This window comes from Motacilla alba, chromosome 4 (genome assembly GCF_015832195.1).
Source record: "Motacilla alba alba isolate MOTALB_02 chromosome 4, Motacilla_alba_V1.0_pri, whole genome shotgun sequence".
Lineage (NCBI taxonomy): Eukaryota > Metazoa > Chordata > Aves > Passeriformes > Motacillidae > Motacilla > Motacilla alba.
Window position 1 is genome coordinate 49,239,634 of NC_052019.1, and position 16,393 is coordinate 49,256,026.

At 49.6% G+C, this 16,393-nt stretch overlaps 2 protein-coding genes across 2 annotated transcripts; both read left to right on the top strand.

Moving 5' to 3' along the window:
• Positions 1–1,258: 1,258 nt before the first annotated feature.
• Positions 1,259–5,438, top strand: LOC119700843 (alcohol dehydrogenase 1-like). Its single transcript, XM_038136510.1, has 9 exons — positions 1,259–1,324; positions 2,285–2,383; positions 2,588–2,729; positions 3,054–3,141; positions 3,255–3,474; positions 3,630–3,890; positions 4,184–4,319; positions 4,638–4,776; positions 5,192–5,438. The coding sequence occupies exons 1-9, from the start codon at positions 1,307–1,309 to the stop codon at positions 5,214–5,216; spliced, it is 1,128 nt and encodes a 375-aa protein (XP_037992438.1). The 5' UTR covers positions 1,259–1,306; the 3' UTR covers positions 5,217–5,438.
• A 3,851-nt stretch (positions 5,439–9,289) lies between these two features.
• Positions 9,290–13,785, top strand: LOC119700844 (alcohol dehydrogenase 1-like). Its single transcript, XM_038136511.1, has 9 exons — positions 9,290–9,661; positions 10,630–10,728; positions 11,186–11,327; positions 11,424–11,511; positions 11,625–11,844; positions 11,969–12,229; positions 12,533–12,668; positions 12,986–13,124; positions 13,540–13,785. Exons 1-9 carry the CDS (start codon positions 9,644–9,646, stop codon positions 13,562–13,564), a joined length of 1,128 nt encoding a protein of 375 aa, XP_037992439.1. The 5' UTR covers positions 9,290–9,643; the 3' UTR covers positions 13,565–13,785.
• The last annotated feature ends 2,608 nt before the right edge of the window (positions 13,786–16,393 follow it).

A 16,393-nucleotide genomic window follows, 5' to 3' on the forward strand; every position in this document is an offset into this window, starting at 1 on the left:
TCATCATCATTCATGGTCTGATTGAGGCTACCAGAGGTGTGCAAACAAATGTATGAAAAAGTAGAAATTTCTTCGGAAAAACTGTTAAACATCCCTGTTTACCTAAAATACAGATAAAAGTGATCCGCAGGGGCATCTCTGCTCTAGAGCCTCCAAGACAGAAGCATGTCTTCACCTAGAGGCTGGGCTGACCAGCAGGGCTGAAGAACTGAATGCCAAGCAGCACATGCATGTGGCTGGGACCACTGTCACACCACAGGGCTGCCATGCTCTGTGCAAGAGCTCAGACAACTGCTGGGGCAGGATAGAGCAGCTGGGCTGCATCCCTAGAGCTGGAGATAGGTTCAGGGAACTTGAGAGCTGGGGGCTTGGCCGGCCAAATCTTGAGTCCTGCAGCTGCTACCAAACTCCCCCTCAGCCCATGGAAAAGAGCTGGGACATTCAATAGCAAGCACCAACACAAACCTCTGCAGGTAGTCCACTGAACACATAAACGTGGGACTGATGTCTTCCCAAACACAGAAACAGTTCCCAAACACACGCGGTGCTCATCTTAGCCTGGTCCTCCAACAAGCTCTAGCTCATCCTGTCTCTCCTACCCATCACCTTGTCCAATGCCTCAGCAGAAAACAGCTCTGGGGGAACCTGAAGAGGCCAGGGGGTGTGAACCCACAAACCTGGCTACACAGGAGTGAAGTAAATGTGTCCTTGGGAAAAAATCCTTTCATGACAGACATTCCCCTTACTGCTGTGGTAAAAATAACTGCAATACCACGGACAGTAAAGCTTCAACACAGTGATGTGTCTTTGTCATCCACACCACATATTCACTGCCTGTATTCGCTTTTTTTTATTTGCTCTTTGCAAATATAATGGTGTGAAGGGCCACCAGGTCAAAGGCTCCGACCTGGCAAAAAGGGGACTCCAAGGAAGCCCCAGCAGTGATGCAGATCTCCTCCCTCCACACCTTCCAGAAGAAAATGGAAGAAACCAACCAATCTTTCGCAGCACTCTGAGCCTTTCAGGAAGCGAGAGCAGGGAATGACCCAAGGGCAGCGTCACTGATAAAAGCCTCCCTCCCTGCAGGACTTCTGCTCCCGTCCATCTCCCTGCCGCTAGCCAGCTCCTCCCCTCAGCACACAGTGCAGCCCAGCATCCAGCACCCGGCACACATTAACCTGCGCTCTCCAGAGACGCTGCCGCACCGGGACTGCTCCCGCTCCGCGCCTGGGGGATCCTGCAACACGCCGAGGCAGCAGCTTCCTCCAGCCTTCGACAGCGACAGACACAGCTCGGCTAAGACCACATGGCCACTGCGGGAAAAGTAAGGACGAGGCGTCTCCCATCCTCCTTTCCGAGCTGCCCTGCTCTTGGCCAAATCCGCTGCAAAAGGCTCAGCCTGCACACCACTCTTTCCTCCGAACTTACTCCCCCACCCCTCCCAAACCCCTGTGAATTCCACCAGACTCTGCTCTCGGGCAAATGCACGTGTCCATACCTGCAGCCGGCAGTGCATTCCCCCTCTGTCCTGCCCAGCTGCTCAGGAGACAAACTGGGGAATTGTGCTGCTCGGGAAAACACCCTCCTGCTCAATCCCACTCTGTGCTCCTGCTCAATCCCACTCTGTGCTCCCGCTCAATCCCACTCTGTGCTCCTGCTCTGGCAGCAAACGCAGCTCCTCAGTGGTGCTCTCTTCAGCTGCTCACCTCCCGCACCCAGCCTTGTCCACGGCAATGCCCTTGTCAGGCTGCAAGCCCCGTTTTGCTGATGCCAAGCTGCTTTGAGGTGATTGGGGGAGGGCTTGTGCCATGTCACACATAAATCATCCTTTCGGCAAGGAGAGAAATGATCCAGTTGCCTGCCAGGCTGGGACTGTTTTGTAACCTCTTTTTAGATACTTTCAGCTCACTGAAATGAAAAGTTCTGTCTTGCTTGCGTTAAGCTGCAGAAGCGCTCATGTTGCTCACATCTGCCCCATACACCAGATGAACCAGTCACTTCATTTTGTATTTCACATTTCACACAAAGCCAGTGTTTACTGAACATTGTTTGGCTTTGCATACAGCTGAGCACACCAATGTTTCTGCTCTCCCGCTGAATTATACCCAACCAGCAACCTTCACAAAAGAGCACAGGACAGTTGTGTAGCTCTAGAAGTGTGTGCTGCACGGTGCAGAGACACGTGCTGTGCAGCCCTGGCTTTGGTGATTGTAGGACAACTGTCCTGGGCTGTTGTCAAAGGTGAACCTTTCCCATGCAATGTATCCCTCTCGGTTGTTTCCAGGTTATCAGGTGCAGGGCTGCTGTTGCCTGGGCCCCAGGCAAACTCTCTGTTGAGGAGGTGGAAGTTGCACCCCCAAAGGCAGGGGAAGTCCGGATCAAGGTAAAAATACATTCCAATAACTTTTTCTCCCTTGAGGGAGCTGCTCTTCTTGTGGCTGTAGCTGGGATATAACCGAGTGATCTGTGTCCACCCATGGGCCTTAACTGCCCAGAGAAGTTCTGTGGAGAATTCTTCCACAACCTGAAATAAAGAGTGGCTGGACTATGTCTAGAAATCACCATTTACTCTTTCCTCTCCAAACAGATTGTGGCCACAGGCATCTGTCACACAGATGAACACGTTTTGAAAGGTTCCTTGCCTAATGTGGAATTCCCAGTTATCCCAGGCCATGAAGGAGCTGGGATTGTGGAAAGCATTGGAGAAGGAGTGACCTCTGTGAAACCAGGTAACCAACACACATTCAAACTCATGCCCAGGATTCAGGACTCAAAGCTCTGTCAAGAGCTCAGAAACTTCCCCCTGCTCCGGAGTCACTGTTTAAAAAAGTAATTGTGGACTCAATGCACTGGACTCTCATGTCCACTCTTCCACTTTTCCACTCTGCTCCCCATGTAGATGAGTGGGGCCTGGAGCATTTATCCTCACAGGGAAAGCAGAGGGTTCATGGTAGGTTTCTCCCATGAGAAAGTTCAGGAGAGGTGATTCAACAGGTAATGCCCTCAGGGACTGCAGAGCTAAAGGAACCTAACAGAGATCCACTTTGTTGCAGGAGACAAAGTGATTCCCCTGTGCCTCCCTCAATGTGGGGAATGCAGCTTCTGCCAGAATCCTGAATCCAACTTCTGCCAGAAGTCCCAGTAAGTTTACTTTGCCTTCCCCTACACCCACATGGGATTGACTTGATGACACATCTGACACCTCCATCAGTGCCTCACTCAATCAAATACAAATACTTGCATATCCTCCACAGTTTCTTTGAACCACAAAACCTGCTGCCAGACAAGACCAGCCGCTTCTCTTGCAAAGGGAAGCAGATCCACCACTTCCTGTGGGTCAGCACCTTTGCAGAATACACCGTGGTCCCAGAGTACACCGTTGCCAAGATAGATGCTGCAGCACCTCTGGACAAAGTCTGCTTGTTTGCCTGTGGGTTTTCCACAGGCTATGGGGCTGCCATCAACACAGCCAAGGTTGGAATATTTAGCATCCCATGGCCACCCTCACAACCTCATCAATCCTGTGCAGAAGAAACCTTCTCCTGCTTCTTCTCCTTGTCCTCATCCTCTCCCTCCCCCTCTTCCTACTCTTTTTCCTGCTGGAAACTCACAGGCTCCCATCTGTGCAGGTAAAACCAGGCTCCACCTGTGCCGTCTTTGGCCTCGGAGGAGTTGGCCTCTCTGTTGTCATGGGCTGCAAGGCAGCCGGAGCTTCCCGCATCATTGCTGTGGACATCAACAAGGACAAGTTTGCCAAGGCCAAGGAGCTGGGAGCCACCGACTGCATCAACCCTCGAGACTTCAAGAAGCCCATCCAGGAGGTGCTCACTGAGATGACCGGGCAGGGCGTCGACTACTCCTTTGAGGCCATCGGGCACGCAGACACCATGGTAGGTGGCACCTCAGCACCTGCCCTCCCTCCCACATCATCACAGGCTCCTCTCAGGGCTAAATGCAACCCATGGGAAGTTCCTCACAAGCTGCCTGCACTGCTGGCAGACTGCTGGCTTGGGCATAAAACAGTGTACAAATCTTAAAAGAGGCTCCAAGCTCTCTAGGTGTGCTCCACAAGGGAGGATGTGTGTTTTCATATTACCGGGGAAGGGCAGGAGATTGCACAAAAAGAGCACTCCCCTGACCAACTCATCATGGCTTTCTCTCATTCTCCTGCCTGTCCCATCAGATTGCTGCCCTGGCTTCCTGCAATATGAGCACTGGTGTCTGTGTGATGGCTGGGGTACTGGATTCGGGTTCAGAGATTTCCATCGATCCCACCCTTCTGCTGATTGGGCGTACCTGGAAGGGGACTGCACTTGGAGGTAGTGAACTTAGGAAGGCAGTCAAAATATTTCAGCTTTCTCTTTCATGGCAGTTGACAATTCAGAGTAAATGAGGGTTTTCAAGTAAAAGACAACTAAAGAGGAACACTGCATTGCCTGTATCGAACAATAGCATTAGACATGCAAATAGTCCTCTACCTGTTTCACACAGTAACCCACTCATCCTAAAGAGCAGAAAGCATCTCACAAGTGTGTGACACCAGCACTGGTCACTCAGTCCTGACCCTCACAGTAACACTCCCTTACCAAAACAGCCTTCCTCCCACTATTCATGCTCCTGCTCTCTCCTGTTTCTAGGCTGGAAGACAAGAGATTGTATCCCCAAATTAGTTTCCAGCTATTTGGAGAAGAAATTCAATTCAGACTTGCTGATCACGCACACGCTGCCATTCGCCAAAGTGAACGAGGGATTTGAGTTGTTACGTGCAGGAAAAAGGTGAGACCCTGACCAGCAGGAGCTTCAGCAAACCTCAGCATCTCGTCCTGTAATTCCAAGGGGCAGAGCGTGCAACACTGGCTTCCCAAAGAGCACCTGAGCCTTTTGAGGAAGCAGGGCCTCCTCACGGCTGAGTGCTGGCAAGATCTGCCATAGCCCAGAGGGAAGAGCCCATGCTCAGCGCTGGGAACCCTCCTGCTCATGGTTCTGCTCAGCACAGATCCTGTGGCCTGATCCCGTGAGGGGCTTTCCCTCAGCAGGGATTTGAAGGCTGCCCCGCTGCTGCATGCCTCATGCAGCTCAGTCAGGAAGAGGCTGGATGACAAAGCAGGTGGCCGGTCCCCAGGCACACCTGCCTGCCACAACTGCCTGCTCCTGAGCTGCAGCAAACCCTCCCTTCCCTTCCACTTTTCAGTATCCGCACTGTCCTGCTCTTCTGAAGGACACAGCCAAGGAAGCCGAGCCAGGGACCCGCACAGCAGCAGCTGCTCTCCTGGCCCAGGCCCTTCTCAACCAGCACCTCTCCTTGTGGGACACCAGGAGAAGAGAGTTGAGGAACTCACCTGTGCTGGTGGCACTGCTGGTCCTGCTGTGCCCAGACAGGACATAGAAGGATGTCTCTCCCAGGAAAATGCTTGTACTAATAAAGGCTTTTAAACCAACTCATCTGACACAGTGCACTCAATCAACAGAGACTCCAGGGCCTTGGGACAATTGGTTGGCAGATCAGGAACACAGGCAGTGATTTCCTTGACCTGTCAGTAACGAGGAATTATACTGGTAGGAATAGGCAGATCCATGGCATCAAGGCGTGGCTCCAAGGCTGGTATGAGCAAAAAAATATTGGGTGTTTGACTGTGGGGTGATCCATTCACCATCTCATCTACAGACACCTGACAGGATGAGCCATTCTCAGAGGGGAAAAGGAGTTCTAGCACTGGAGCCAGCAGGGCTCTTTGACAGAGCTTTACACTAGTCTGGGAAGGGGAATAGGAAAATACCAGGCTGGCCTGTGATGAAGAGTGGGATTGTGTACCAAAATGTGAGGAAAGGAGCAGTAAGGACATGCCTCAATCTGCTTCACAAATGTTGGCTACAAAGTACCACTCGTGAAAATGTTTCTATACCAATGAATGCAGCTCGAGGAACCAGCAATGATGACCGGGAAGCTGTCGCCCGATGCCAGAGACTTGACAGCCTGGGTATAAGTGACACTGGTGGGACAAGTCCTGTGACTGCAGTGCCCCATTGCATGTTACAGGCTATTCAGGAGGGAAAGGCAGGGCAGAAGAGGCAGGGAGGTGGCACGGCATGGAATGGAAGGGTTGGAAGGTATGGAGCTGAACTGGCCCAGTTAAGAGCCTCTGGGTGAGAATCAAGGGGCAAACAAATTATATGGATGTCACCATTGGTATCTACTACAGACCCATCACTGTGCTCTGTACTATTCTCTCCTAATTTTTCCCTCTTTGATTCCTATTTGTCTCATTACATCCTGATCTTAGTATGGAGGCTTTTCTCCTGCTCTAGTTTTCACTCTGAAACATCCTCAGAGAAATGTACAGACTGTAATGGGGAAGAGACATTGAACGTGCATTTCTGTCCCATCACACTCACATGTGGGTGCCAGAGGTGCTATCCCTAGGCTATCAGAAATCCTAAAGTAAAATTCCTCCTCGGCAATGTAACTGCAGAGTGAAATTCTGTGGGATGTACTATGAGCACAGCTGGTCTGACACAGGAATTTGTTCTGAGGAAAAAAAAAAAGAAAGGCAAGGCTATGGTCCTAATGGGTGCCCCCCAAGTTGAGATATTCTAATATTCTGTGATAGCATGGACTCAAAATCAGCAATTGCTCTAAGAGTCCTGTTCTCTATTTTAACATTTTTTCCCGCAGCCATTCTCCTCCACTAGGCTGAACAGAACCAATTGCTCATTTTAATGGATCTTTATCAGAATTTTTTCTATGTCTCTGCCAGGTACAATACACCAGGCTGAATCTAACTCCCACTTTCCTTACCTCATTTGCCTCATACTGCTATCATTTTGGAAGAGGTACACAATATTTCTGTTCTTATGGAAATTAAAGCACCAGGACATCTTTTAGAATAGTGAATTATCAATACTGCTAACAAATCCTGCTAGGATATCATCTAGTTTGTCCTTCACAGCAGAATGCAAACATTGTCTCTGCAACAGGTGCCCACTTACACTGTGGACAGAAATGTAATGCTGGGTCATTAATAAGGGCACTCATATCAGACTCCGACTTGTAATTAAAAATTACAGAAGCCTGCTGCTGGCACCAGAAAAGATAAGATTTGTACTTAGCCCTCATAAGTGCATTTCAGCATCTGTTCCACAGAGATTTCTGGCAAATATTCTACCGTCTCTCCACCTCTTTGATAAAGGCAGCTAACAACCAGAACATAAAGAGGGGGACACAAAACTGACTACCAAGATGAAGACACACACCTTGAATTCTGTGCCTGTGTGTGTACTAACATCTGACCTCACCAATCAGCTATTAAAGCTTATAAAATGCATGACTGTTTACAGCAAGTCAGGGGAGCACACACTGTAGAACGTGGAGACAAATGATCTGCCATTAAAATGTCAATCATTAAATCCATGCCTGCTGACATACAACTTGGATCTTATTTTCCCTCTATTACCTGGATAAGAAGAAAACAACAACAACCACCTGTCTGAAATAGATACAAAAAGCTGCACAGCAACAGGATCTCAGTATCAGCTCCCTACTATCAATACCTACCCATTTCAAATGTTTTGCAGATGTGCCAGCTCCCCAGGGCCCTTCACAGCTGCAAGCAGGGCCGACAGAAATTCTCCTTTCACATCACTGGTGGGTTTGCAAGTTTGGGGGACTAGAGCATCGCATGGATGTTTTAAGGAAAAATAACAGTACGTATTTGGAAGATCTTTTTACAGCCATTGTGTCGGTTATACACTCAACAGCAGTCATTAGACACATCTCGAGAGCCACGAAGTGCCAGCACAAGTAGCACATTTATGCCCTTAGGTGTGAGATGAAATCATAAGCCACCTGTATGGAATGCTATCTAGGAAGCAGGTGAACAAATTCATTCTTTGTTACAGGACTTCTGAAATGTGTTGGTTTCAACTTCAAATACTGCCAGCCCTATGGGATATCAGCCACAGAGCACTTGTCCTCTCGAATGGCTTTCCAGCCCTTCTGCAAGGCAGAAAACGGAACGGGAATCAAAGCCAACTGATCTATGTCCCAGGAGGTCTGTATACGGGGTCTGTCTGAACAGCCTACAGAGTATTTTTGGTTTTGGCTGAGCACTTAAATCAGCCCACTTTCAGGCTGAAGTGAGGCTGGCAAGGCACAGGAAAGTACATGATGAATCTTGGAGAAGAAGTGTATTTTTGCTCCACAACATCTGGTGGGAGACCTGCCAGGGTAACAGGCATGAGGGAGAGTAAGCTTAAACCAGATATTAGGAAGTAATTCTTTACTGTGACAGTGCTGAGGCACTGGAACAGGCTGAGGAGAAGTTGTGGATGCTCCCTTCCAGGCAGCATTTGAGGCCACTCAGATGTGGCTATGAGCAAGTTCCTCTAGTGAGAGCTGTTCCCGCCCATGGTGGGGGCTGGAAGGACATGATCTTTAAGGTCCCTTCTAAACAAGGCCATTCTGTGATTTTGTGAAGGACGTGTGAATCAACTGTAGAGCTGAATGTGCCAAGCTTGAGTCTACAGCGCAATGCCCTCCTCATTCATGAATGTTACATTTTTTCTAAACATGTCTGGCCCATTTTTGCTAATCCAAATGCCAGCAGATGGCTTTTGATTTAAAAAAAAAAATCTCTCTCTATATATATATACACATATGAACTATCTCAATAGCCAAAGAGCTAACTTCTGCCCATTATATCATTCTAAATGGCTAGTGAACCAAAAAGAGGGTTCATGTCATTAGTGCCAGCCTTCTAGGAAATTATCCCATTCCTTAGATTTCCTTTCAGCCACACACAAGGAAGATTCCTTTGGAGCTGTGGGGGTTACATCATGCTCTGGGTGCTCATCTTAGTCTGGTCCTCCAACAAGCTCTCACTCATCCAATCCCTGCAGTGAGTGCATCACCTTGTCCAATTCCCCAGCAGAAAACAGCTCGGGGGGAACCTGAAGAGCCCGGGTGGACTGAACCCACCGACAAACCTGGTTACACAGGAGTGAAGCAAATGGGTACTTGGGAAAAAAATCCTCTTCTGACACTTTCTGCCATTACTGATCTGGTGAAAATAGCTGCGATAACACAGACAGTCAAGCTTCAAACCAGGAGGACACCTGCCTTTGTCCACCACGCAACATTTTCACTGACTTTTGATTTGTTTTGTTGTTGTTTTTTGGGTTTGTTTTAATTTTTAATCCTTTTGCAAATATAATGGTGTGAAGGGCCACCAGGTCAAATGCTCCGACCTGGCAAAAAGGGGACTCCGAGGAAGCCCCAGCAGTGATGCAGATCTCCTCCCTCCACACCTTCCAGAAGAAAATGGAAGAAACCAACCAATCTTTCGCAGCACTCTGAGCCTTTCAGGAAGCGAGAGCAGGGAATGACCCAAGGGCAGAGTCACTGATAAAAGCCTCCCTCCCTGCAGGACTTCTGCTCCCGTCCATCTCCCTGCCGCTAGCCAGCTCCTCCCCTCAGCACACAGTGCAGCCCAGCATCCAGCACCCGGCACACATTAACCTGCGCTCTCCAGAGACGCTGCCGCACCGGGACTGCTCCCGCTCCGCGCCTGGGGGATCCTGCAACACGCCGAGGCAGCAGCTTCCCTCCAGCCTTCGACAGCGACAGACACAGCTCGGCTAAGACCACATGGCCACTGCGGGAAAAGTAAGGACGAGGCGTCTCCCATCCTCCTTTCCGAGCTGCCCTGCTCTTGGCCAAATCCGCTGCAAAAGGCTCAGCCTGCACACCACTCTTTCCTCCGAACTTACTCCCCCACCTCTCCCAAACCTCTGTGAATTCCACCAGACTCTGCTCTCGGGCAAATGCACGTGTCCATACCTGCAGCCGGCAGTGCATTCCCCCTCTGTCCTGCCCAGCTGCTCAGGAGACAAACTGGGGAATTGTGCTGCTCGGGAAAACACCCTCCCGCTCAATCCCACTCTGTGCTCCCGCTCAATCCCACTCTGTGCTCCTGCTCAATCCCACTCTGTGCTCCCGCTCAATCCCACTCTGTGCTCCTGCTCTGGCAGCAAACGCAGCTCTTCAGTAGTGCTCTCTTCAGCTGCTCACCTCCCGCACCCAGCCTTGTCCACGGCAATGCCCTCTTCAGGCTGCAAGCCCCGTTTTGCTGATGCCAAGCTGCTTTGAGGTGATCGGGGGAGGCTTTGAGCCATGTCACACACAAATCAAACCTTGCTAAAGGAACAGAATTATCCAGGTGCCAAGCAGATGGGGACAATTCCATAACTCCTCTCTCCCACCTTCAGCCCAGTGTGTCACAGGGCTGACATCAAAGCTCTCCATGGGCATTTCCACTAGGTAGGGTCCGCAGTCCTCATGACAGCACAGTCTGGCCAGTAACACATGGGGATATTAGGAAAAATCCACCACAGCATTCAGAGCCCAATAATTTTCCAAGGCTACACCTGATACTCTTTGGTCACAAACCACAAATGGGGTTTCCTCAGACCCCAAACCTGCCCGGTGTTTATTGGACAGCACTTGGTTTCAGGTGCAGCTGAGCATCACCAGGTTTGAACACCTCGGGTTCAGGTGATTGCAGGATGACTTCCCCCAAGCGTGTGCTAAAGGCAGATCTTCCCATGCAATGTATTCCTCTTGGTTGTTTCCAGGTTATCAGGTGCAGGGCTGCTGTTGCCTGGGCCCCAGGCAAACTCTCTGTTGAGGAGGTGGAAGTTGCACCCCCAAAGGCAGGGGAAGTCCGGATCAAGGTAAAGATACATTCCAATAACTTTTTCTTCCTACCTTGTGGGAATTGCTCTTCTTGTTGTTAGACCTTCAGAAAAACTCAGGGATCTGTGTCCTCCAAGAGGCTCGCACTGTCCAGAGCTGCCTTGGCTCAAATGCATCATCTGCCAGGGGCTCCTTTTTGGACCAAGCCTTGCCTAAGCTGTCACATAGGAATTCCTGTCTCCAGCCCTTGCTCTGCTGGACAGGGCTCTGGTACCCACACTGTGGCTTCCCTCCCATTTCCACCTCCAGCTCAGTGCAGGGGAAAGCCACATGGAGCATCCAGAGTGCGAAGAAGGGGAAAGCTCAGCCTGGGCTCTGTGTGCTGCCGTAGAGTGCCAGCACTGACTGAGGGGCATCATGACACCCCTGAGAAAATTGCTTACACAAACTGAGTAAGACAGAGGCAAGGACATTTACTTGCTCCTCTCCCAATAGCTTGTGGCCACAGGCATCTGTCGCACAGATGAACACCTTCTGCAAGGCTGCTTTCCCAATGCAGAATTCCCAGTTATCCCTGGCCATGAAGGAGCTGGAATCGTGGAAAGCGTTGGAGAAGGAGTGACCTCTTTGAAACCAGGTAACTGACACACACACACAAACACATGCCCAGGAATCAGCTCTCACACAGGCAGCATCCTTAGAGCCACATCACTCAGGATATTGTTTGTTCCAGGTGACAAAGTGATCCCCCTGTGCCTCCCTCAGTGTGGGGAATGCAGCTTCTGCCGGAATCCTGAATCCAACTACTGCCAGAAGTCCCAGTAAGTTTACTTTGCCTTCCCCTACACCCACATGGGATTGACTTGATGACACATCTGACACCTCCATCAGTGCCTCACTCAATCAAATACAAATACTTGCATATCCCCCACAGTTTCTTTGAACCACAAAACCTGCTGCCAGACAAGACCAGCCGCTTCTCTTGCAAAGGGAAGCAGATCCACCACTTCCTGTGGGTCAGCACCTTTGCAGAATACACCGTGGTCCCAGAGTACACCGTTGCCAAGATAGATGCGGCAGCACCTCTGGACAAAGTCTGCTTGTTTGCCTGTGGGTTTTCCACAGGCTATGGGGCTGCCATCAACACTGCCAAGGTTGGAATATTTAACCCCCATGGCCACCCTCACAACCTCATCAATCCTGTGCAGAAGAAACCTTCTCCTGCTCCTCTTCCTCCCCCTCTTCCCTCTGAAGACTCACAGGCTCCCATCTGTGCAGGTAAAACCAGGCTCCACCTGTGCCATCTTTGGCCTCGGAGGAGTTGGCCTCTCTGTTGTCATGGGCTGCAAGGCAGCCGGAGCTTCCCGCATCATTGCTGTGGACATCAACAAGGACAAGTTTGCCAAGGCCAAGGAGCTGGGAGCCACCGACTGCATCAACCCTCGAGACTTCAAGAAGCCCATCCAGGAGGTGCTCACTGAGATGACCGGGCAGGGCGTCGACTACTCCTTTGAGGCCATTGGGCACGCAGACACCATGGTAGGTGGCACCTCAGCACCTGTCCTCCCTCCCACATCATCACAGGCTCCTCTCAGGCCAAAATGCAACCCACGGGAAGTTCCTCACAAGCTGCCTGCACTGCTGGATGCACAAAGGCAGACTGCTGGCTTGGGCATAAAACTGTGTACAAATCTTAAAAGAGGCCCCAAGCTCTCCAGGTCTGCTCCACAAGGGGAGATGTGTGTTTTCAGATTACCAGGGAGTGGCAGGAGATTGCAAAAAAGAGCACTCCCCTGACCAACTCATTACGGCTTTCTCTCATTCTCCTGCCTGTCCCATCAGATTGCTGCCCTGGCTTCCTGCAATATGAGCACTGGTGTCTGTGTGATGGTTGGAGAACTGGATTCTGGTTCAAGGATTTCCATCGATCCCACCCTTCTGCTGATTGGGCGTACCTGGAAGGGGACTCTGCTTGGAGGTAGTAACTTAAGAAGGCAGTCTAAATATTTCAGCTTTCTCTTTCATGGCAGTTGACAAATCACAGTAAAAGAGGGTTTTCAAGCAAATGACAACTAAAGAGGAACACTGCATTGCCTGTATCGAACAATAGCATTAGACATGCAAATAATCCTCTACCCGTTTCACACAGTAACCCACTTATCCTAAAGAGCAGAAAGCATCTCACAAGTGTGTGGCACCAGCACTGGTCACTCAGTCCTGGCCCTCACAGTAACACTCCCTTACCAAAACAGCCTTCCTCCCACTATTCATGCTCCTGCTCTCTCCTGTTTCTAGGCTGGAAGACAAGAGATTGTATCCCCAAATTAGTTTCCAGCTATTTGGAGAAGAAATTCAATTCAGACTTGCTGATCACGCACACGCTGCCATTCGCCAAAGTGAACGAGGGATTTGAGTTGTTACGTGCAGGAAAAAGGTGAGACCCTGACCAGCAGGAGCTTCAGCAAACCTCAGCATCTCGTCCTGTAATTCCAAGGGGCAGAGCGTGCAACACTGGCTTCCCAAAGAGCACCTGAGCCTTTTGAGGAAGCAGGGCCTCCTCATAGCTGAGTGCTGGCAAGATCTGCCATAGCCCAGAGGGAAGAGCCTGTGCTCAGCGCTGGGAAGCCTCCTGCTCACGGTTCTGCTCAGCACAGATCCTGTGGCCTGATCCCGTGAGGGGCTTCCCCTCAGCAGGGATTTGAAGGCTGCCCCGCTGCTGCATGCCTCATGCAGCTCAGTCAGGAAGAGGCTGGATGACAAAGCAGGTGGCCGGTCCCCAGGCACACCTGCCTGCCACAACTGCCTGCTCCTGAGCTGCAGCAAACCCTCCCTTCCCTTCCACTTTTCAGTATCCGCACTGTCCTGCTCTTCTGAAGGACACAGCCAAGGAAGCCGAGCCAGGGACCCGCACAGCAGCAGCTGCTCTCCTGGCCCGGGCCCTTCTCAACCAGCACCTCTCCTTGTGGGACACCAGGAGAAGAGAGTGAGGAACTCACCTGTGCTGGTGGCACTGCTGGTCCTGCTGTGCCCAGACAGGACATTGAAGGATGTCTCTCCCAGGAAAATGCTTGTACTAATAAAGGCTTTTAAACCAACTCATCTGACACAGTGCACTCAATCAACAGAGGCTCCAGGGCCTTGGGACAATTGGTTGGCAGATCAGGAACACACGCAGTGATTTCCTTGACCTGTCGGTAACGAGGAATTATACTGGTAGGAATAGGCAGATCCATGGCGTCAAGGCATGGCTCCAAGGCTGGTGGGAGCAAAAAAATATTGGGTGTTTGACTGTGGGGTGATCCATTCACCATCTCATCTACAGACACCTGACAGGATGAGCCATTCTCAGAGGGGAAAAGGAGTTCTAGCACTGGAGCCAGCAGGGCTCTTTGACAGAGCTTTACACTAGTCTGGGAAGGGCAATGGGAAAATACCAGGCTGGCCTGTGATGAAGAGTGGGATTGTGTACCAAAATGTGAGGAAAGGAGCAGTAAGGACATGCCTCAATCTGCTTCACAAGTGTTGGCTACAAAGTACCACTCGTGAAAATGTTTCTATACCAATGAATGCAGCTCGAGGAACCAGCAATGATGACCGGGAAGCTGTCGCCCGATGCCAGAGACTTGACAGCCTGGGTATAAGTGACACTGGTGGGACAAGTCCTGTGACTGCAGTGCCCCATTGCATGGTTACAGGCTATTCAGGAGGGAAAGGCAGGGCAGAAGAGGCAGGGAGGTAGCACGGCATGGAATGGAAGGGTTGGAAGGTATGGAGCTGAACTGGCCCAGTTAAGAGCCTCTGGGTGAGAATCAAGGGGCAAACAAATTATATGGATGTCACCATTGGTATCTACTACAGACCCATCACTGTGCTCTGTACTATTCTCTCCTAATTTTTCCCTCTTTGATTCCTATTTGTCTCTTTACATCCTGATGTATGGAGGCTTTTCTCCTGCTCTAGTTTTCACTCTGAAACATCCTCAGAGAAATGTACAGACTGTAATGGGGAAGAGACATTGAACGTGCATTTCTGTCCCATCACACTCACATGTGGGTGCCAGAGGTGCTATCCCTAGGCTATCAGAAATCCTAAAGTAAAATTCCTCCTCGGCAATGTAACTGCAGAGTGAAATTCTGTGGGATGTACTATGAGCACAGCTGGTCTGACACAGGAATTTGTTCTGAGGAAAAAAAAAAAAAAAAAAGAAAGGCAAGGCTATGGTCCTAATGGGTGCCCCCCAAGTTGAGATATTCTAATATTCTGTGATAGCATGGACTCAAAATCAGCAATTGCTCTAAGAGTCCTGTTCTCTATTTTAACATTTTTTCCCGCAGCCATTCTCCTCCACTAGGCTGAACAGAACCAATTGCTCATTTTAATGGATCTTTATCAGAATTTTTTCTATGTCTCTGCCAGGTACAATACACCAGGCTGAATCTAACTCCCACTTTCCTTACCTCATTTGCCTCATACTGCTATCATTTTGGAAGAGGTACACAATATTTCTGTTCTTATGGAAATTAAAGCACCAGGACATCTTTTAGAATAGTGAATTATCAATACTGCTAACAAATCCTGCTAGGATATCATCTAGTTTGTCCTTCACAGCAGAATGCAAACATTGTCTCTGCAACAGGTGCCCACTTACACTGTGGACAGAAATGTAATGCTGGGTCATTAATAAGGGCACTCATATCAGACTCCGACTTGTAATTAAAAATTACAGAAGCCTGCTGCTGGCACCAGAAAAGATAAGATTTGTACTTAGCCCTCATAAGTGCATTTCAGCATCTGTTCCACAGAGATTTCTGGCAAATATTCTACCGTCTCTCCACCTCTTTGATAAAGGCAGCTAACAACCAGAACATAAAGAGGGGGACACAAAACTGACTACCAAGATGAAGACACACACCTTGAATTCTGTGCCTGTGTGTGTACTAACATCTGACCTCACCAATCAGCTATTAAAGCTTATAAAATGCATGACTGTTTACAGCAAGTCAGGGGAGCACACACTGTAGAACATGGAGACAAATGATCTGCCATTAAAATGTCAATCATTAAATCCATGCCTGCTGACATACAACTTGGATCTTATTTTCCCTCTATTACCTGGATAAGAAGAAAACAACAACCAACACCTGTCTGAAAGAGATACAAAAAGCTGCACAGCAACAGGATCTCAGTATCAGCTCCCTACAATCAATACCTACCCATTTCAAGTGTTTTGCAGATGTGCCAGCTCCCCAGGGCCCTTCACAGCTGCAAGCAGGGCCGACAGAAATTCTCCTTTCACATCACTGGTGGGTTTGCAAGTTTGGGGGACTAGAGCATCGCATGGATGTTTTAAGGAAAAATAACAGTACGTATTTGAAAGATCTTTTTACAGCCATTGTGTCGGTTATACACTCAACAGCAGTCATTTGACACATCTTGAGAGCCACGAAGTGCCAGCACAAGTAGCACATTTATGCCCTTAGGTGTGAGATGAAATCATAAGCCACCTGTATGGAATGCTATCTAGGAAGCAGGTGAACAAATTCATTCTTTGTTACAGGACTTCTGAAATGTGTTGGTTTCAACTTCAAATACTGCCAACCCTATGGGATATCAGCCACAGAGCACTTGTCCTCTGGAATGGCTTTCCAGCCCTTGTGCAAGGCAGAAAACAGAACGGGAATCAAAGCCAACTGATCTATGTCC